The sequence below is a fragment of the Lissotriton helveticus genome, chromosome 6, assembly GCF_964261635.1.
Source record: "Lissotriton helveticus chromosome 6, aLisHel1.1, whole genome shotgun sequence".
Classification (NCBI taxonomy): domain Eukaryota; kingdom Metazoa; phylum Chordata; class Amphibia; order Caudata; family Salamandridae; genus Lissotriton; species Lissotriton helveticus.
In genome coordinates, this window is record NC_136067.1 from 1,336,061,747 (window position 1) to 1,336,085,709 (window position 23,963).

At 41.4% G+C, this 23,963-nt stretch overlaps 1 protein-coding gene across 1 annotated transcript in view; it reads left to right on the top strand.

Moving 5' to 3' along the window:
* The window catches only part of SYNDIG1 (synapse differentiation inducing 1), a 778,298-nt gene extending 755,376 nt beyond the window's left edge, over positions 1-22,922 (top strand). The window contains exon 4 of the mRNA XM_078649065.1: positions 16,328-22,922. Within this exon, the coding sequence (XP_078505191.1) occupies positions 16,328-16,486 (159 nt within the window). The 3' untranslated portion in view covers positions 16,487-22,922. The remainder of the gene's footprint in view (positions 1-16,327) is intronic.
* Positions 22,923-23,963: the final 1,041 nt, after the last annotated feature.

Sequence of the window (23,963 nt, forward strand, 5' to 3'; positions counted from 1 at the left end):
AGGTGGTGGTGGTCCAGTCTGTTGCAGTCTCTTGCACTCCTCTCTTGCCAGATTGACAGGATGCAAACTGTGCAGATGTTTAAACATGCTGGCAGTTCCACAAGAATATTTTTTGTTGGAGTCTCCTCGTTATAAAACTGCCTTGCAAATTTTGCAGGTTACCTTTGTGGCATTTGTTTTCTTCAATCCTTCTAGGAATGTAAAAAATCTCCAGACAATTGATTCAAATCTCTTGGGGCGTGGTGGTTCAGGAACAAACCCCTCTTCATTGGACTGTTCTGAATCAGAAGAAGGCTGATTTGAAGTCATTTTTGCAATATTAAGATGAAACAGGCATGTAATCAACAAAAACAACACTTTTTGGTAGCTGAGGTCTTCTCCCAAGGAAGATCTAACACAAGTGATTGAAATGGGTGGGGTCCTTCAATACTTACAATAAGAATTGGAATAAACTAATCAAATCTCTTTTTTTCTGGTTTATTTCTGATTTTAATTGTACTTGATTAGAAGCATTTAATATTGATAAACGTTTTCCTAAGATTCAGCTGATAACTTCACCTAGAATTCGTTGGTGGTTACTACTGATAATTGTGTTTAGGGTGGTCATAGTGTAATGTTAATACATACCCCCAGCACAACCCCTACACTTCACAAAACCACTACACTACCCTAAAACCTAAAACACTACGCCCAGCATGAACCTCTACACTACATAAACACCACTGAGCTACTCTAAACTCTAAAACACTACCCCCTACAGTAGATGAACACCACTGGACTATCCTAAACCCTAAAAACTACCCCCAGCACTACCCCCTACACTACACATTCACCACTGTACTACCCTAAACCCTAAACCACTACCCCCTACACTACACAAACACTACTACACTACCCTAAACCCTAAATCTGCACCATGGTGCAAGGGTGCCTGTATCACCACATGCCTGCAGTTTAAGCAGCTGTGCAGAGGGAAGCACAGACCTGCAACATATTTATATACATATGTTGCATCACTGTGCTTCAGAAGTACCACAGCATGCTGTAGTTAAACAGTTTACAATGTCATGCTGCAGCACTTCCTTATAATTATGCACTTATGCATTCACCACACATCACAAATGCATGTTTTTAGTCAATAATGCAGTACACATACATTCATCTAAACTTTCACACACTAGCATACAAGTTTAGCTCTTTTTTTAACCAGAGTAGGTAATTCTGAAAATAACTTTATTTTTTCTGTTTTGTTTTTTTTGTTTTTTTAAATGAAAAACAAACTGAACGGGACGAACAGAACAATGAATTTTAGGGCAAAAAATAAACAGTCTAACAATGATGGTTCTCCAGAGCCGTGCAAACCAAATCAACTGATTGCCCCCCATAGCAAAGCAACCTATTGCATTTTATGCAATGAATTTTTGCATTTGTCCGTTGGGGCCGGATGTCCAAAGTAGATGTCAAAGTGTACGCCCCAGAAGTGCTTGCAACTTGAGGTGGTGGTGGTCCAGTCTGTTGCAGTCTCTTGCACTCCTCTCTTGCCAGATTGACAGGATGCAAACTGTGCAGATGTTTAAACATGCTGGCAGTTCCACAAGAATATTTTTTGTTGGAGTCTCCTCGTTATAAAACTGCCTTGCAAATTTTGCAGGTTACCTTTGTGGCATTTGTTTTCTTCAATCCTTCTAGGAATGTAAAAAATCTCCAGACAATTGATTCAAATCTCTTGGGGCGTGGTGGTTCAGGAACAAACCCCTCTTCATTGGACTGTTCTGAATCAGAAGAAGGCTGATTTGAAGTCATTTTTGCAATATTAAGATGAAACAGGCCTGTAATCAACAAAAACAACACTTTTTGGTAGCTGAGGTCTTCTCCCAAGGAAGATCTAACACAAGTGATTGAAATGGGTGGGGTGCTTCAATACTTACAATAAGAATTGGAATAAACTAATCAAATCTCTTTTTTTCTGGTCACATGGGGTCCGCGTAGGGTGTATGCACGCAGCTCGCACCCAGCTCGCACCTAGCGCGACTTTGCGAAATTCCATTTAAAAGTAATGTCACTTTTTTGAAAGTTAAAGAATATTACTTTTATAATTAGTTCAGATAATGTTTTTGAAAATATTTTTTTTTTTTGCGGGGGTCGCGCACCCACCACGTCTGATGCGCGTATGATGTCACGCGCAACCGTGCGACCGTTGTATCGCGTAATACGTACATGTTGCGTATGCGCTATAAGTCGCGTATCAATCATATAGCGTCCGCATTGGGAAAGTCGTACTCGTTGCATATCCTACACGGATCCTATACAACAATCCTAAAATGGCAGACACGTTCTGCGCAGTGAAGGAGAAGGGTGAGCATTAGGTGTGCGACTCCAAAAAGAATAGAAACAAATATAGAAAATAATATAAACATATTTAAATGAATAAAAAAATTTAAAACATATTTTTTTTTAATTTTAAAAAAATATATATTTTTATTAAATATGTTTAATGTAATTTAAAAAATAAGATAAAAAGATAAAAAAAATGTAGTAAAACAATATGAAGAAAAAAAAGAATTAATAAATTATCATTATAAAAACTTTAGAAATTAACTGAAAAAAGTGACGTCACTAACCATGTCATGAATGATGTAATATGTGACATCATCAGCAGTGGATTGCGGGCGCGAGAGTTACAGTTAGTACAACTAACTAGAAGGGAGGAATTTTAATGGTTTTGTACGAGTGAAATGACCAGCTAACTATAACACTCCTGAAACCTATGTTTTTTTCAGTGAATTTCTAAGGTTTTTTAAATGCTAATTCCTAACTATAACATGTGTGAAACCTATGGTTTTTTCAGTGAGTATATATTAGGTTTCTACCGAGGCACAAGATGGCTGCCAACACTTCCTGATTTGGAGTGTTGACAGCCAATTCGAATACAGCTCGTGCTCGGCAGGGTGTGCTTAGGGTGCGCGGATCCTCCGCAGCCATAGATATATATGTGATTTTGATTTTGATTTTCTCAGGAACTACTGAACGGATTTACACCATTTACCCAAAAATCATGACTCTGAACCAAGGTCTACCTTTCTGCCCAATTTGGTGTAATTCCTTTCAGCAGTTCAGGGTGTAGCTGCGATTAAAGTTTCCTATGGAAAATTGCATTACGGAAACACGTTTTGGGACCCCGTTTTTTCTTGGCCCCCGCTTGACGAATCACCCTGAGACTTTCAGGATGAGAGCAGACCGGAGCTGACCATAAGTTTTGAAAATTTCACAAACATTCGTTGACCGGCGTCAAAGTTATTTCCAATAGAATGTTGCAGATTTCCTATGGAAAATAGGTCCTGACTATAACTATCTACTTGGTCTTCACGTTGCACGAACATAAGGAAAAGCCGCACTCACGATGTTTAGAAACAATAGGGTTTAATGACAGACGCATTTCAACCTCACTGTCTTTGTCAAAGTAACTCCATGACCCGGAAGTGGCTGTGTTTTTGAAAGCAAAAAATGAGGGTCAAAGAATAAACATGGAAAAAATATATATACATGTTTGCAATAGTCACTAGGTGCTTTAGAAAACAGACTTCAATTCTAGCAAAAAGCAAAAAGCAATTAATGTTGCAAAGCAAAAAACAATTCATGTTAACACATATTATAATATAATATACAACATCAGCATAGCGAGGTGTATACATCAGTAAAGCACGTAATTGCATGCCCATGCTCGTGCTGCCACCACGAGTCAGCTGGGATTCACACACTCAGAGACCAATTTGCTTGTGCAAGTTTTATTACTCAAAGGCTACGCGTTTCGACAGAAAACTGTCTTGTTCACACACCGAGTAAAATTTCAAAGTGCATTACATAGAAACGTGGAAACATAGACAAAGGACTTCCTCTGCAAATCATGAAGGAACTAAGGCAAAATAGCAGCCATCTTAACACAGTAAAACAATACTCCTGCAACGTAAACTGTATAAAATACCATGAAATGACATGTTCCAACACCACAGCATTTGTAATACAAAGTCAGTTAATGAGTCTTGTAACATTTTATGCTGTGGTCCCCCCACAATAACTGTGAATACTCATAGTGCTTGACAAGTGCAAAACGTAATGGTGTAGGGTACCCCTAGAGATGCTGGGAGTCTAAAGCACAAGGAGGACTAAGTAAATATCACGTAAAACCAGATTGTGAACAATATCGTTTTCCAGCTCCGCACATTGAAGGCTCAGGTGGCAATGAAAAAATGGCCCTGCAGGACGGTACTGGTGCCAGTCCATAGGCTAAAGTCGGGGGAAGTAAACCGCCAAGTGGCGTAGTGAAATGTCCAGAAAAGTCAAATGTAAGGAAAAATACTAGCGCCAAGTGGCAGAGAAGAAAAGAGCATCTAAAGGGGAGGGCGGAGGAAGGAACAAGTACTAAGGGCACCACTCTGTAGTGCCCTGAAAAAGGACAGAGTGAAACAGTGTATATTGAAGGGAACTTGTCTTCCCAATGGCAATATAATAAATTAGTATGGAAAAGCTATGTCTCCACGTCAGTAACGAGACACAATGTGAAAAAATGAAAAGGAGAAATGAAACTCTTATCTATATTGGAGTGCACGCACTGGACCGGTGGAGAAAAGGGTAGGGAAACCGCAAAGTGTCCGATAGCATGCGGTGGGTCCCTTCCTTTCCTTCTGTGAAAAAATAGTTAAACAAAATGTAAGTATTGAAAATACATATGTAAATATACCAGTACATATAAAGATTAAAATCCACTGTTAATCTAGACACAGAATATGGAGGAAGAACAACGTCATCAGCTGCTACATTCTTTATCAAGATTGTGACCTCCAGGGTACTTGGTCTCTACTTCAAGTATCTATCTCAATTCCTGTTTATATAGTTTTAGCAACCTGTTGCCACCTCTAGGGCCCATGTACACCTGTTCAATGGCAAAGAAGTGCAGATGGGAGTTGTTGGACAGATGGTACTCCTGGAAGTGTCTGGCTATAGGATAATGAGGGTCCCTGTTGGTGATGACTTTTAGATGTTCTAATATTCTTTTCTTAACCATCAAAGTGGTGCTACCAACATACCTCATCAAAGTTAGAGCTACATGTTAAAAACTGTGTGATGTTTCTACTTTTACTGGAGCCTGGTATGTGGAACTCCTTGGCCATGTAGCTATTGCAGCAAGCTTTACAATTACCACACGGATAGAAGCCCTTGAGATTGTGTGCCCCAGAAAAACTGATTTCAGTTATGTCCCCATGAACCAGTATATTTCTTAGGCTCCGGGCCTTTCTGTATGTGATTCTAGGTTTTCTAACTGGTGGTATGGCTTACAATGGGATTACTTTTAAGGATGTCCTAGTTCTCTGACAAAATCTTGTGTGTTTTGTGGGAGTTTCTATTGTACATGAGGATTACCCTGGTATCAACGGTATCTGATTTCCTGATCTTAGCGCCCAGTGTTTGTTGTCAGCTAATAGTACTCCGCAGTCCACTGTCAGACTGCGAGAACACCCACTTTGTGATTGAATTCACACCTACCCTCACATTCTCTGGCATCCTCATTTATTGCCCACCTGGGCCAATAGGCCAATTTGGCAAAACTTTGCTAGAGACAGCGGGCAATCTTCCTAGTCTCGCTGCTAATTCGTCCTTCTTGGGGATTTTAATCTGCATTTTAATGACCCCTCTGCCTCACTAGCGACAGAACTGGCATAGGACCTTTTGACCTACCCACTGACTTCTTGCTAGCACCCCATGAAAAAGGACATCTCCTTGACCCTATCTTTTCTAAATTGGAAACTTTGGAAGGGAAAAAACCCACCCCCCTCCCATGGTCAGACCATATTTTAATCCCATTTCTCTGGGCACAAACTAACACAACGCCATGCGCCACACCTTTAAGTTCCCAAATCCGACCATGGTCCAAACTCCCTCTGGAGAGGTGTATATCAGAACTGGAAAGGACTCTACCAAGCCTCGTCACTGACCCCACGACAGCTAATAAAAAATTCTGCAATTGGATTGAGGGGTCACTCAATCTGGTGCTCCTGAAAGTTTTAACTCTGAAGAAAACTGGCCCTAACAGGGCCCAGTGGTATACCCCCAAATTATGCACTTTACGACAACAGTGCAAAAAAGCAGAAAGAGTATGGAGGAAAGACTTCTCACCGGAGAATAAAATGGAATATAGGACAGCCATACGCTGATACAATGCAGAAATAAAAACTGCTCAAGCCTCTTACTATGAGGGAAAGATTGTGTTGGCTGCCCCCCCAGAGAAATCTTCCACATTGCTACAAAGCTAATAAAAGCACCCGGCCCGGCAGTCCTACCAGACAACTCAAGCCTCCGCTGCACTGAATTGGCCAATTTTTTCTCTACTAAAGTCCAGAACATTCTTAAGCATATTCCCCAAGAAGACAGGAACATTCCAATCATGCACATGAATGATGGTGGGCAGTTAGAAAAACAGGAACTGATGACCTTCCCCATACTAACTTTTCCTTGCCATATTGTCATCTGTAAAAAGTGGATCCCCATTAGATCCCGCACCTTCCAACATCCTGTCACTGTTTGGATCATTCACTGCCCCCCCAGGCCACCTGTCTGATCAATGCTTCATTTGATATGGGCGTGGTACCCCATTAGTGGAAAAGGGCAATGGTGCGCGCACTGGTAAAAAAGTCTAACCTGGATCCAACTGATGTAGGTAATTATCACTCCATATCGCTCCTGCCTGGAATCAGAAAGATAGCGGAGAAACATGCAGATTGCACTATATCCGCTTTTTTTTAAACCAATGGTGTTCTCCATCCCTCCCAAACGGGCTTCCACCCCGGTCAAGGGACGGACACCGCTATACTATCAGTGGTGGAAGAAACAAGAAAAATACTAGACGCAGGAGGAGCAGCAGCAATAATCCTCCTCGACCTGAGTGTGGCTTTCTACATGGTTAACCACAGTTTCTTGATTCAACGCCTCAGGAGAGTAGGAGTGACGGGAACAGCCTTATTATTGCTGCAGTCCTTTTTAGAGGGGAGATTTTTACAGGTCTTTGAGGGCAATACCAATTCACGACCCATGCCCTTAAAGTGTGGAGTCCCACAGGGCTCCTCACTGAGTCCCCCTCTTTTTAATGCCTACATGGCCCCATTGGCAGAAGTGGTGTCCCATAACACACGACAGAGCAGACCAGGTCCAAGGATGGTGTGTAGCTAAACAGGTGACTGTGCAGAGGTTGGATGCACGTGTAAGTGAATGCTGTTGAGTCACACAAGGCTAGAACAAAATCCCATCAGCCCACCCCGTGGCGGATTTTCATCATGTGGGAATTGATGATCACTCAAAACCTTTTCCGACCTAATAGTGCCGAGAATCAATGTCAAAACTCTAGCCATAATGTTGCTACAATAATGAGTAAAGTGCAGTGCTCAAGTGGTTGTGTTAGATAAAATTGACTACTAGGACTCTGGAAATGTTCAGACAGAAGTCTAGGTGTCAAAATTTAAAAACACGCTGAGTAGTTAGACACTAAAACTACCCTCTAGCGCTTGTGCAGAATGGTCGGTCGACATGTTTCAGCCTATGGGGGAACTACCCCAGCTTTCTTCAGGACCTTTAATATGGAATTGCTACTGCAACTAATAGTGATTGGTGATATGAAGAGTAACATAGAATGTACTGAAGCAGAGTTACATATCCGTTACATACAACCGCTCGGTTTGAACTGGGGGCACCGACGGACAGAGCGGGGCCTCATTCTCCCGAGCGGTTGCCGGGTGAGGTGAGGTCTTCACCCACACAAAGCTGGGAAGAAGTCATGTCTCTCTTCCTCCAGCGAACATTGGAGAACGAGTTTCCTGGTAGATATGTAACTCTGCTTCAGTACATTCTATGTTACTCTTCATATTTTGACACCTAGACTTCTGTCTGAACATTTCCAGAGTCCTAGTAGTCAATTTTATCTGTCACAACCACTTGAGCACTGCACTTTACTCATTATTGGAGGAACATTATGGCTAGAGTTTTGACATTGGTGATTACTGCCAGGTCATCGGCATATGCCAATATTTTGCTAGTTAATCCATTAGTTACTATCGGCTGTATTCCCCCATTCTCGAGGATCTGCCTGACCAGCGGGTCGATATACAGGGCAAACAGGATAGGTGAGCAGGGACACCCAAGGCGGGTGCCCCTACTTATCCCAATCCTGTCAGAGCTCTGGCCCATCAGCTGAATTCGGGCCATTGGGTCGCAATACATGGCTTTTATGGCCGTCCTGATTTTTGGGCCAAACCCTCTCTCCATCAATACATTCCATAGGTAGAGCCACCTGACGCGATCGAACGCTTTTTCTGCGTCAAGGAGGATCATGGCGACTCCTCTTCCCCCAGCAGCATAGGCCTCGAACAGCGAGATAGCTCTTCTCACATGGTCCGCCGTTCCTCTAACAGGGATAAACCCATGCTGCCAGGGGGAGAAGAGCCCACCAATAACCCTCCCCAACCGCATGGCCAGAATCTTGGCGTACAACTTATTGTCAGAATTAATCAAAGATATGGGCCTATATTACCCTGGGTTTTCCCTCGGCTTTCCTTTTTTATGGAAGACTATGATGTTGGTATGTATGTATGGCGATTTATATAGCGCACGTATCACCCGAAGGCATCAAGGCGCTTGCCTTGGGAACCCGTCCTGGTATTCCCCTGTGAGATAACCCCAGCAGGGTATCCACAAGGTGAAAGCCAGGCATCCCGCCGCGAGGGGCCGTAGTGGAGATTAAGCAAGCTATTGCCCAGAGTCGCAGAGTGTGAACGCGTGAGTCGAGTAGGCACCGGAACGAGAATTATCGAGTCCGTGGAATTTTTGAGCCCAAGACCCACCGAGGCGGGGAATTGAACCCTGGTCCAGGACCGATCTCAGCTTCCGATTCTGCCGCCTCTAACCCCTGAGCCACACTTCTCCTCATCTTTCCATGTTTCCGGAATCTTACCTGTGCCTATAATGCCATTAAATAGATCCACAAGTATTGGACCCAGCTCTACCGAGAGGCATTTATACATCTCGAGGGGGATGCCATCTGGCCCAGCAGCCTTACCAGCAGCCAGGTCAGATAGTGCCTCGCGGATCTCATCCGCCGTTATATCTAGCTCCAATTTTTCTCTCTCTGCTGATCCCAGTTTAGGCCCCTTATCCGGATACCTGCCAATTGGGCATGTCCCACCCATTTCCTCCTTATACAGGGTTTCATAGAAATTCGCAAAGACTGAGAGGATGCCCTGGGGTTCCACCACATCGCATCCATTCTCGCGAATGCTTGTTATTATATTTTTGGTGTAATCTTGCCTGATCCTTAACGCTAATTCCTTACCAGCCTGTTCCCCAGTTTCATACACCCTCCCCTTATATATCCAATATTCCGCTGCCGCCTTTTCTGCAAAATGTTTTTGTAATTCTGCTTTAATTAGGAAGATGTTGGTTTGGCTCTCTCTACCTTCCCTTCCTTGGGTTATGTCTTGGCAGTGTTGTTCTTCTGCCTTACCTAGATCTCCCAAAAGCTTGACCCTGGTGGCTTGTTCTTCTTTCCTGGCCTGAGCAGAGTAACTGATAACCTCCCCCCTTAATACTGCTTTAAATGAATCCCATACACAATTCCTTGATGCGCTGTAACGATTGGCATCAAAGAATTCGCGGGTTCCATTTTTGCATATGTTCAACAAACTGTACATCAGCCAGAAGTTTTTGGTTGAATGTCCAGGCCCTACAATTCCTAACTAGCCCCATGTCTTTGTATATAATTGCCAACGGGTTATGATCCGAGAGGACCTTGGGAAGTTTCCTAATACTGATCTTACTAATCTCTGTAGATGATATTAAAAAATAATCCAATTTGCTATACCTCTGGTGGGGACAAGAAAAGTATGTATAGCCTGGATCTCTAGGCTCCTTTGCCCCCCAGACATCTATTAAACCGTGCGACAACATCATAGATCGGAGAGCCATGAATACCCTCGGTTTCCTGCCAGCATATGAACTTCCCGCAGAGAGATCCGTGGAGATATTAAAATCACCACAAACCAGTATGGGAATCGGCCATGATGACAGTTCCTCTTCCAGAATTTCAAAAACCTCTGGGTCGTCCTGATTTGAGCCATATATACCACAGATAGTAAGACCACACTCCAATTCCACCAGAGCCCATCTACCAAGTGCGTCAGATTTAGCCCGTTTTGCCTCCCCCAGGAAAGGTTTCCCCAAAATCACTACCCCCCTTACTGTTGACGTTTGGGTGGAACATGCTAAAATATTGAACCCTCCGACCCTCAGCAGCTGCCTCTTCGCCTAAGGTAGATGGGTTTCCTGAAGGCACAAGATATCTACAGACTCGGTCTTAACGAACTGTGCCAATTTTGATCTCTTCCTCCAATCGTTTAACCCCCTATATTTATTGAATATACATTAAGATTTGCCATGCTTATTGCTAGAAAAAAGCCTTACTTTCAGCTGAACATCATAATCATAAAAAAAACTTTTCCAAAAGAAGTTTACCATTTCCCAAAAGCACCAAAACTGTAAAAAAAATTGTACCACAAATTCTCATTTTTTTCTGCTTTTTTACCCCCCCTTACCCTTCCCGCCAGTGCCCCCCCTGAGGAACCCTCCCTCCTCCCACCCTTCTTATCCCCCCTCCCACTGGAAACACTCAGACCTTGGCCTGAGCTAATGATGGTTGTGTGCAGCAGCGTGGAACATAGGCGCAGCTATTTCTTAAACCACAACAATCATATAAACCGTATCTTACTGTGTCTTACCTCCCCTCAACGCGTCCCCCCCAAGAAACGAAATAGAATCCCGCTATTGAACCAATCAGTTCAGATAAATAGTACACCACACACCAAAAGTAGTCTACATTTTTAGGCACCTTGGCGGACTTAATACTCCACCAGTCAGACTTATTGAGTCACAAAGAGTCCAGAAACTCCTTTGCCTTAACTTCGGACGAAAAGTATATAGTCTTCCCATCTTTCAGTATCTTGAGCTGCGCTGGATTTACTAAATAGGCCTGAGTGTGCTTGTCCTGAAAGGGCTTAATCAGCTGGCGGAGTCTCCACCGCCTCTCCACTGTCGCGTGACAGAAGTCTGGTCTCATGAAGAAAGAAATCCCCTCGCTAGATCTTTTAGCATCGGGGCGAGCCTTTTCCGATATAATCTGCCGGCGAACAAAGTTACCAAAAAATATCAAGACTGCCCTAGGTTTATCGTCGCTTCCAGCTCCCCGGCGAGCTCTAAATGGAGTACGATGAATTCTCTGCATTTCCGCAGCCCAGTTCCACTCAGATAGTTCCGGGAATGCTTTTTTGAACAGGTTAATCATGAAGAGCCTAATATCTGAGCCCTCTGCCCCTTCCGGAATTCCTAAGACTCGGAGGTTATTGCGCCTCAACCGGTTCTCCATATCTTCCAGTTTCCACTGGATGTCGACAACCTGAGCGCACTGGGAATCTACCTTGGAGGTTGCTGCCGCGGCTTCTGCTTCGGTTGCCACAATCCGTTCCTCCAAATTGGTGACTCAGGGCATACACCAAATTTGAGTGTGGATGGGGCTTGGAAATGCTGGGAGCAGCTGGGTATTCGGACTGTCGGCGACGTGATATTTTTGCTATCGAATGGAAGTACTGCCAGCTTCAATTGGTTGCAAGAGAAGTATGGTCTCCCCAATGACCAAATCTTTAAGTACCTCCAAGTTTGACAAACACTTAAATCGGTTATTTCTGATACCTTGCCTGAGTCATATTGCCCTGTGCTGTGGTATCTGCTAAGAGGAGGAGATAGGATTTGTAGTATATATCAAGCCCTTATTGAAAAATCCCCTGATGATCTTGAGAAACATGAGGCTGCCTGGGCAGTTAGACTTCAAGATCCGGATACTGACCTTGATAAGGCCCTGAGTTTGGATAAGCAGGTACTTCGATCCTCAAATTTGAAGGTTCAGCATTTTAAAACACTTTTTAACCTGTATTACACACCATCTAAGCTACATGATTGGGGCATGAGGATCGACAGTAACTGCCCTAGGTGCCAGAAAGGTCCAGGAGACCTATTACATATGTTGTTTTATTGCGAGCAGCTTGGGTTGATTAAAACTGAGATAGAGAAATTTTTAGAGGGGCTGCTAGGCTTAAAGATCTGCCTATCCCCGACAATAATGATCTTTGGGAGCGATAGCAAAACGGCCCTTCTGAATAAAGAAACAGAGGCTTTTATCTTTCTAGCTGTTGCCGTTTTACGTATCCTACTCTCAGCCGCATGGAAGGATCAAAATGCCCCAACCTTCCAAAATGTGGCTGACCAGGCTTCTTGGTATTCATAACATCGAATCTACTCTACATCTTTATAAGAGTAAGAAAATGCGTGATTTTGGAAATAAGATATGGGACCCCTTTAAAAACTGGAGGGAGGAGCAGTGCTATTTAATTAACTGATGATGAGTCTCTTATATGTAAATTTGTTCTTATATGTAAATACCTATCTATTTATTTATTGAATGTCTGGCTTTATCTGTGATAGTGTAATGCTTGTTGAAAATTATTATGAGATAATGGATCTTTCCTTATTAAGCTGTATTTGTTTTGTACCAATGAATTTTCAATAAAAAAAAACCTCAAAAAGTAAACTTAAAAAATATTACCAAAACTTTAAAACATTACTAAAGACATTATCTTATAACACCCAAAATCATAAATCATTACACATTAATCAAAAAATCAACCTTATACAACTATATTCAAAAAGACAATATTAAGCACTTAAAGCACAATATTTTTATGATGACATTTTTCCAATATATTTTTACACAATATTAACATTGTTCACCTCTAAATTGAGATCATGTTAATCACATTCTGTTGGGTAAGTGGCTTCTCATTAATATGCAACAAAGACATCCAATTAAAATGTGGTGAGTTAACCAGAAATAACCACTTTAAAACCAAGTTAGACCTGGCTAGCCTGATGAGCAAGGAACTGTGGAGTGAAATGTATGTAATGTTGTTAGAAATTGGACTTCTGCGTAATTCAGATACACCTCCCTAAATCAACCTGTGCTCGCCTTCTGCAAACTTGTCACAGAGCAGTCAGGCTTAACTTGAGAGGCAATGTGTAAAGTGTTTGTGCAAACCTTCAAAAAATAAGACAGTGAAAACACCACACAAAAAGATACCACACCTGGTTAGAAAAATAGGGCTTAATTTAATGAATAAAACAAGACCAAAACAACAAAAAATCCAATAAGTGAAACCAGAGTTATGCATTTTTAAGGAATAAACTGAAATGCTTAAAAGCATAAAGCATCAACCAGGACTATCTGGTCATGCTAGACCCGGACTAAGTCAAATGTTCACACCAACCACGATAGGGTGAAGGCCAGCTACAGGATCCATGTTTGACCCGTGGCACGGTACCTTAGTTGCATCATCTACGAAGCCAGGATACAAGAAGCAAAGGGGCCATGCATTGCCGTTGAACCACAAGAGGAAGGTGATGCATCGGCTATGAGCCACACAAAGTTAAGGCTGCATCAGGAATGGAGGCAATGTGCTGCTCAGTCTGTAGTGCGATGCTCTTAATCCTCACAGTGATGCATCGTCGTCGAGGTAGATGCACCAGTTCCAGGCAGCGCAATGGCGTCATGTCTTGGATTTCTGCTGGTGCAACACTTGCTACCCACTTCCAAGAGCCCAAGACTGGAGTGCACCAATTGCCAGGGCAAGACTCACAGAACAGAGTCCAGGTGCTTTAGCAGGGTGGCTGGAAATCTTTGATGTTCCTGAGACTACAGAACAGGAGGCAATCTAGCAATCCTTTGGAGTCACTTTGGGTGCAAGTGAGTGGTGCAGGTCCAGTCCTTCCCAACTAGGCGAGGAGTGCATCAGAAAAACAGTTCTTCCAGAGTAGCAGTCCAGAATATTGGCAGTTCTTCCGCAGCACAGCCCTCCTTTTTCCTGGCAGAGTATCCACAGGTCCAGAAGTGTACTGAATTATTAGTTTCGGAAGTTGAGTTCTTATACACAGTGGTGCCTTTGAAGTGAGGGAAACTTCGAGTGGCTTTGAAGTGCACAGAGGCCTTCCCTTCCTGCCATGGCTCCAAACTCCCTACAGGGGGTTATGTAGTCCTTTGTGTGGGAACAGGACACAACCTGGAAGTGTGACATTGTGCGCGGCTCCTCCCTCCCATCCTGCACAGGATGGCCCATCAGGATGTGGATGGCCTATCAGTCACACCTAAGCACCCGTTTTGTGTGGCTGTCTAGAGAAAATGCACAAGGTCTAGCTGTCACTCACCCCAGGTCTGTATTGGAGGCAGGCAGCAAGCACACATGGTTAAGAGCAGAAAAATACAATCTTTCCAAAAGTGGCATTTTTTAAATTGTAATGATGAATTTGACTTTACCATTAAAGAGCATTTATCATTACAGTTCCTTAGGTACTAAACAAGACAGCTCTACTTCCTTCCAATTGAAAATTACATTTATTAGATGTCCCAAGGAATCCCCAAGTTAACCTATGTAAGGTGTAGCCCTAACAGTCGAGAAAAAGTATTGTTTGTCACTACCAGGACATGTATAGCTTAAAAGTATATGTCCTGCCTTTTACTTACAAAGCATCCTGCGGTATGGGCTACTTAGTGCTTACCTTAGAGATGACTCACATGTAGCAAAAGGGGAGATTAAGGCTTGCCAAGGGGTTTTAAATGCCTTGTCCACATGGTAGTGTAAACTGTACACACAGGCTCTACAGTAGGAGGTCTGAGGCTTGTTTACAAGGGCTACTTAAGTGGGTGGCACAATCATTGTTGCAGGCCCACTATTAGCATTAAAGGTACAGTCCCTGGGGATAGGTAGTGCACCTACATTTGGATGGTTCTGAATGACAGTGACCATCTATCCACAGGTAAACATGAATTCCTGCCAACAGCCTTTGGGGCAGATGGTTCGATTTGAAACCAAACTCTGGCAATACCCAGCCTTGCAACTATAATGGTGTAAAAATTAAATACCTACCTAACGGGGAGGTATCCTATGAGAGTGGTCCAATGTAATTAGCTCCTGATCCCAGCTAACATCCACATGCAACTAATTGTTCACTTTATTAAAAATTATTGTAAAAAAAAATGGTAGGGCGGGGTAAGTAGCAAAGGCATAATTAGTGTCGGCATCTAAGACCTTGCACCGGAAGCAATTAGAGGTCTCCCTTCAACTGAACTTTAAATAAGCTGTAAGGGGTGTAATATATACAATAGAGAACTTTGAATGGCAAGGTACATTGAGTGACCTCTGAGCCAACCGATCACAGAGCCTGATGGTTTCCGAAGAGACATCAAGAGCCAGATGTTGGACCACTTTGTCACCAGTTGATCAAAATAATGCTCGTGTGGCCTATTGCTTATACAAATTTGTTAAAAAATACACCAATGCCGCCCCTTTAGTCCCACTGCAAAAACATCATAAAAAGGATTCTCTTAATAGATAGCTCGGCTCAATAGGTGGCAGGTGAGTGTGAAAACGTCTATTCTGAAGATAGCAGAAAAAAAATTATATATCATTATTTCAGTTCTGAAATAAATTATGCCCTTAACTGTGTCCTGTGTGTATTTACTTTTTGTTCAGTGAGAATAACTGTTTGCACGGTCACTCTAATTGAGACATGATGAAATGGAGATTACCTTGAATTAAAGGATAGGCAATTTAAACTACAATCTTCCTTGGTGTGATTAAAGGCACACATTAGAGGGTACACAACGTTTACAACGCATCATGTACATCACATGCCATTACAATGCAAGTTGTTTTAACGACTTGCTGTAGGGGGCACAAGGTATTGGATTTGTTGGATTATCAATCCAACACCTTACCTACTGTTGCAGACACTGGAGTTGGAATAGTAAATTATACTATTTCAAGCTCCAGCACCTCCCCTACAGCAAGTCGTTGTAACAACTTGCATTGTAATGGAATGCGATGTAACAACGCATCGTTGTAACGACTTGCGTTGTCATAGCATGCTTTGTAAACGCATGCTTTTGTAACAAGTGCTATTCCATTAGAGCTATGATGTTTTATGCTGAAAGGTCCATGGAGTTAATTTATAGAAGACTAACCTTTGGGAAAACTTAATTAACAAGATTATATGTTTTCACTATATGCAATGAAAGTCGATAAATAAATATGTGCCTTCTTACTAAATTTTGCAAAGTATATATTACTGTAAAGTCTTGCAACATTCATACATTTTATCACTAAACCTGGATTTTTGTTTATTTTTATAGACCAACAAAGCTGTAGCTAAGGGAGACTTCCACCATGCAAGCTCCAGCTCAAGACGAGCACTCTTCTTGGCTGTGCTGTCGATCACCATTGGAACTGGAATTTACGTGGGAGTGGCCGTGGCCCTCATTGCTTACCTTTCAAAAAACAATCACTTATGAAACTGTGTAAATGGCTATTGGAGGTGACAAGGAGTATCAGTTAACTCTCCACATGATGTATACACTACATTCAGAATGTCTGTGCTCTTTCAACTCTTCCAGATGCAACCATTCATGTGTGATCTGTGGATGGGTAAAGGGAAACTCCTTGTGAAAGTGTTCAAGCCATGGAAGAAACTTTGCTTTGCCTCTGTTCTTTTTTTTCCTACAAGGCTATGTGAGTTATCGTTTGTGCACTAAACTGTATCTTATCTACAAGATGGATGCTTCGTAAAATGGAAGACAAAAGAACCATATGGAGAAAAACTTTATCAAGTGTTCAGAAGGATTTTACACTCTTACGCTCTACAGGTTGGCCACTGCAGTGTATAAATAAGAGAGCAATACAACAAAGCGGAATGAACAAGGCACCAAGGAACGTGGGTGGAATTGTGCAAGGGAAGGACGTGTGTGTTTTATCTACAGCCTCATAGATTCTAAAATCACGTTTGTCTTTACTGTAAATTTCTGATAGGAGCAACAGATGGTGCTGTGCAAAATGTCTCAGTACTTGTTCTGCTAAGTCAAGGGAACATCAGCACTTGTTATCATTGCACGTGCAGGTACTATGACTGGGAGTGCCCACTGTATATTCCACAACCAGCTGCTTATCTTACCGGCTCCTAAGTGTGAAAATGGGACTCCTGATGAAACCACTGTTTCTCCTTTGTTTACTGCTTGTGTGTGGTGGTAGGCATTTACATGTAAGTCTGAAAGTAAGTCTGTGCAGAGTATAACTGCAGATGTTGTGGAATGTGAGTGAAAAACATTTTGGGAACAGTGATAGATCATTTTATATAATATTTCTGCACTGTCATTGAAACAAATAAATATTTATTAAATAGCATAAAATATTAAAGCAAGCATATCTGAAGGCGAGGCGCATTTTGGATACAACAATTTAGTTCAGTACAGGTAATGATTTAAAATATTTCGAGAAAGACCTGTAAATCGGTTATTAAATGTGTTTTTCGAAATGTAATTCAAAAGCTTTATAAAGGTGGTCAATTTTACAGGAAATTGCACGCATACAGAAGTAAAAACTGCAGCAACATAAACAACTATATTTTGCAGGTATATTTTCATTCGAAAACTCATTTTTGAATATTCACTTTCACTCATGCGGATATCGTTGTGATGTATTTGAAAATCCTGCATAACGTGGGCCACTCCTTGACGACTGTTAGTTCATGACCTCACACAAAGGTTTGCATCTTCATACATCATAATCACTTTTTGTAGTGCAACCTACACTCTTAAAATTAGATCTGAAATCTAACTTCACATACATTCACGGCGCTAGCTTGATAAGGTTGCCACCTTTCATGTAAAGAAATATGAACAAATCACGAGGTGCATGTCATTATAGGTACATATTCATTGCACTGCCGAAGCCTCAGACATTGGATGGATTCCATGGTTCAATACTTGACTATTAATCTGTCACATGAGTAGGATTACCTGCCTTCCCATGAATTTTTCCAAATTAAACTGTTTGGAGAGAAACAATCAATTAAAAAAGGCAAAAACAACATGCCTTGTTCCTATAGCTCACGTCTTGCTTTAACGCTATTTGCTATTTCATTGCTACACCTATGGCAGCAATTGTTAACGAGACAAACATTGGAAAACACATTTTCAATGTATAGCCTAGGAAAGGGTTTTAGGTGCTCTATTCCAGGGCTTTTTGTAGCTGGTGCAGTGATGATTCCTATATGGAAATGGAAAATATTTTGGATGCACTCTCACCGAAGGAGCAACGATCATATTTGCAAAGTTGCCTTTATGTACTGTACTTTTTCATGTAATTCATGCTCAGGATTTGTATACTTTGCCCAACAGGATTACATGTTGTTCGCCCTTCTATTCAACTCCATGATTTGATTGTTGAAATACTTTTTGGGGACTGATTGAATACATCCAAGACAACTCGTTGAACAGGTGAACAAAACAGTGAAACATAAATTGCAATTATATTTTTTGTATGGGTTTGAAATATTTGACTAATTCAATGATTGAGAAAGGTTACTTAGGACCTGCAATTGCAGGTCACAATAGTCTCTACAGCTTTGATTTCGTTTGTCTATAATGTGCCAAACATCTTGTACAAATATGTATATACTTATTTTAAAACATGCCATATGATTCTGACATCATGGATTACGTAAGACAGCATTTATGAATCACTTTGGAAGATGGGTTGGTTAAATTGGAAACCTTCTAGTTTTCTAGTGTATGGAATAGCAGAAATGTAATATTACTTGAGCTCAGAGGTTCTAATTAAAAACAAAGAACAGTTGTTGTGGTCATTCATGTTTTCAGACTTTTTCTTATGTTAGATATCCTGACAATTTCCAATCAGTGGGGTATAACTCTCAGAAATCTAGCAGAAAAGCAGATATCTATGTAAAGTTGAAGAATAATGCAGGGTATCCAAAGTACTGATGTAAACCTTTACTAAGATTACATCTAACTAACCTCAGCAACCAGTTAACATATGCTCTTTACAACCTCGAACTTCAGACTGAGCCCAAACATTCAACAAATTCTAGTGAAAGTGCATTCTTAAAACACCATACATATTCCCCTCTTCAAGTTTAATTACACTTTCTTCCCCTCTACAATCATCTTTCTTATTATAAAGACATATCGACAAATGGAATGTTACAAAGCAAAAAAAAGAAATGATTCAGACATATTAATCTAAATATAATGATCTTTTCCTACAAGTTAACTCTTTCTACTACACATTTGAGAATCCGACCAACACATTGAGTTGCCCACATCAATGACGTGAAGGTAAAACATTTCCTACTAAAAAGCTCAACAAGGAAACATGTTTCTATGGAATTCACTATCTCAATCTCAGACCAACAGGAATACATACCAATACAACATAAAACATAATAATCCAAAGCTGAAATCCTGATCTGAACAATAAAATCCACTTCTATGTCTACCTATGGTCCAGATTTGAGTTCACAGAATACCATAGCTTGGCTTCTACATTTCAGAATGTTAACACTCTCATAGCCGAATCTTACACTTCCTTCGATCATAAAGTCCACCACGGGCTACCAATAACCCTCTTTGACTCTCTCTGGTTTTGACTATTCCCAGATGACTTTAAAAAAGATCTGTCAATCAAGCATTGGCTCAAACTGTTGGGGGCACTGTAATCTTTTTCTCTCAACATCAAGCCATCTTTCAAACATAGTTCCTCCTTAACATTCCAGTAACAGTTGGTATTCTCGCCACATACGTCCTTACATTTAATAGAATCACACTGTTCAATACTTGTTTATTACCTAGTTCCATTTTCCATTTCTCTTCCTTAATGATTCTTCCTGAAATCCCAAAGCAGTTACCTCTTCTTCAATGGTTTCCTCACCAAAAATCATTGATCAAGTCTCCATTTTAAGACTGTGTTACACATAATGTAGAGAAACAATATGCCAACAATTGTTTGCCCCAAGAACGTATGACAGAATCAAATCAAATTTGTGGAGAGCTACCATTCATCTGCAAATTTTACTGGAATTGAAATCAATTCCTTTCTTATTGAAGGCTTCCTTCAGAGGCCTGTGATTGGTTTTAATTTCAAAATGACCACCCCACAAAATGACATTCAACTTTTGCACAGCCCACAAACCGCCAAAGCTTCTTTTTCTACGACAAAATAATTTAGTTCTGCCATTTTAAAGCGCACAAAATAAACAAATGGTTTTCTCTGATCTATCAACTGTTTGCAAGAGCACAGTGCCAAAACTCTTTGAGCTGGAATCCATCATCAAAATAGTGTCACCAAGTGGCTCACAAGTACTCAAGTTGGATGCCTTGTCCAGGCAGGTCTTGACACTGTTAAATTCCTCTTCACAAATCTTTATCCAAAACACCTCAGTGCCCTTCTTCAACAGCAATCTCATGGTTTTACTTTTTTTTCAGAAAAACTTTTGATAGTATTCTCCCATTCCCAAGAATTTCAACAGTTCTCGCTGCCTGCTATGACTCTTGGTGGTCTGCAGAGCTTGGAACCCCCCACACCCACCAATCAGACATGCAACCTCAGCATCATCCTTGACTCCTCGTTCTCAATGAACTGCCAAATCAACGCCGTCCCATCCTCCTGCTTCCACATGCTCTGCCTGCTTGGAAGATTTTCAAGTGGATCCCCACCAAGTCCAGGAGAACAGTCACCCAGGTGCTCGTCAGCAGCAAGCACGAGTATTTTAATGCACTCTATGCCGGCACCACCCATACCCTCCAAAGGAATGCCTCTGCCAGACTTATCCTTGACATCCCTCACCATAGTGACATCTCCTTTCACCTGAGAGACCTTCACTGGCTTCCGATCAACAAAAGAATCACCTTCAAACTCCTCATGTATCCCTACAAAGCCCTTCACAACACCGGACTTGCATACTTCAACCACGGGCCCTCCTTCTACATACCCACCAGACATCTATGCTCCACCCAACTGGCCCTTGCCACTATCCCACGAATTTGCAAGACCTTGGCCGGGGAAAGATCCTTCTCCTACCTCTCTGCAAAGAAATGGAACTCTCTACCTCTACATCTCAGGCAATCATCTTCAATGCCTCAATTCAGGAAGGACCTCAAGATGTTGGTTTTTAACTGAACTGCAGAACAGCCGACCCTCCCCATCCCCCCCGGGCCTTGAGTGCCCAATGGGTGATTATCCAACCTCGATAAGAACCCTGATTGATTAATTGAACAGTTCATCCTTATTCACAGGGCTAGGCATATTTTTAACAGAGTTAACATGTTCCTTTTCATGTACTATACCTTGCACTGTAACTCTAAGACCAAGATACTCACTTACTGAAACGTTATATTTACACTTCTCAGACTTTAGAGTCAGTCTACTTGTTTCCAACTTCTTCAGTACTACATTCAGTCTTGAATCATGTTCTTCCCAGGTGCTTACATGCTTCAAGGCATCTTCATAGTAAATTGTGACACCATCAACTCCTTTTTAAAACAAATTCCATCGCTTTCTGAAGAACTAAGGAAGCTGAAATTGGCCCAAACTGCATTTTCACATATTTGTAAGTACCATATAGGGTATCAGACGATGTTAATTCCTGTTACTGAGTATACAAGTTGAATTGGTGATGAGCAGAAGTTAAATTAAAGAAAAAAATGCTTTGAACTAACCAATAATGGAATCCACTCTAATAGATTCATGCATTTTATCGGCAACCAACCTTCCACCAAACTCTGTTTTCCCAAAAAATATCCCATCAAAGTAATAGGCTCAGCACCATAAGCCTTTGGCCTTCTGTCAGGTTTGAATAATTTTTCTATGCATTTTAATTGGGCCGCAACTAAATTATTAGGAGTTAATGTTATTTTTGCTCAAGAATCCAACAGTATTTTGCCAGCAGTGCCCTCTATTCACACGTCTTCATAAGGCCCTTTGTTATTTTTTTCTTTTATGTGGAAGATTACTGCTTAACACACATCATTGATCATATAGTCAATCTCTCTTTTCATCTGACCAAACTCTGCCACAACTGAAACAATCTCATTTTACTTCCTTTGGATTTTAATTGATCTTTGTTAACAATGTTTTTGTTTTTACCGCATGTACTTTTCAGCATCCACACCGTCATGTTGAATAATGTTCTTTTTAAACACTTAGCATGTGCTAAAGAACGTTCACAAGTTTTTGCACTTATAATAATTCCTTTAAAGGAAGGTCACCCTTTCTCCATATACATTCCCTAGCCTTTTCTAAAATACTTCCTAACATAAATTGCTTACACAAACATTCTTCAAAAGATTTCTTAAAGTTACATGTGGAAGATGGTTTTCTTAAGACTGTAATGTATTGGTTTACAGATTCACCAGATTTTTGCATTCTCTTACCTAAGTGGTCAAGTTTCCAATACAGTATACACCTTGGAAAGATAATATAAATCCATTTTTAAGGCAAATCTCAATCCTGTTCAGACCAGTAGAATCTTCGGAAGAGAGATCAGGAAGATGTTCAGATACTTCCTGACCGGCAGTTCCTAAAAAAATGCATTAAAAGAGCCATTTTCCATTAAGCACCGCGGGACATGCTGCACACTCTTGCATAGTGGTTAAAGAGTTCCTTCCATTTTGGCCAATGTAAAAGAGGTTCATCTGGAGTAGAGAGAACAAACGGTGGTGCAGTTTCATTTTGCATTGTGGATAATGAATAAAAGCAATTATTATTACAAATAAAGCAACACAAAAATTATATGTTAAAGTGTAAAATAAATGGAATAATTGTAGGAAAATAACTCACTAATATCCGGTTTGATAACCATGGGAAGACACCTCAACCTGTGCAGGGATACCGATTAATCTGGAATAAAAGTATTCTAAATAAATATGGAACTGATGAACTTCGAGAAAACTAAGTGGTTTCTTCAAAACTTGTTTCAATAAGATGTGAATAATTGAATTTGTATTTTCTTTTAATAAAAATGTCAATGTTTGATGAAATTGCTGTATTAACCCAACCAAAAAAGCAGCTACTCATATTTGAAACGTGATGACATCAGAGCCGATGTTCAACTTCTGATGCTTCCATGTAGCGATGAGGCAGGGCCAGGCTGAAGAGACAGTGGGGCATATTATCAAGGGTTTTATCTCCGCTTTTTTGGCTTTAAAAGCCAAGAAAGCAGAGATAGAATTATCTCCCTATTACCTAGCTGTCGCTAACACCAGTTAGCGACAGCTAGTAGGAGATAGCGACCATCTTGGGCCCCGCTTTGCATGTCAGAGATATTTATCACTAATGACATGCAAACTGGGCGTGCCAAGATGTTAGCGACTGGAAACAGTCGCTAACATCGCTATCTCCTATTACCAAATTTTGGAGATATTCGCGCTAAGCGCGAATATCTCCAAAAGCTAATACCTGCCCTGAGCAGTTCTTAGCCATGTTATCCAATGGGAGGTGGATAACATAGCTAAGAGCATTAGCTCGGTAATGCATGAATATCGCTGACTTTACAGCGATATTCATGCATTTCAGCCGATTTTTAGCGCTTAGGAGATAAACCTTGATAATAGCAAAGCTCCTAAGCGATAAAAATCGCCGCAACACGGCGATAAAATTATTGCCGCTAAGCCAACATAGTGATAATTATCGCTAGTTGTTGGTAATATGCCCCAGTATCCGGTGCATCTCAATGTATAATGGGACGCAAGTTGGAGAGCTTCATGTGGCTAGCTTCTAGATGTAGCACACACTGCGAGGTAGAGAACCTGCTGGTCGCATCGTGACACAGGTTGAACAGACAGCATCAGCGCTTCAGCGGCATAGCAAAGGCCCCCACAGCCCCCAGGGTGTGGCCCGAGCATTAGGGGGCCCCCTCGGACAGTACACTGGCCTGAGAGCTCCAAAGTAAGTCAGGAAGGGGGGCCCTCCTTGCATCTT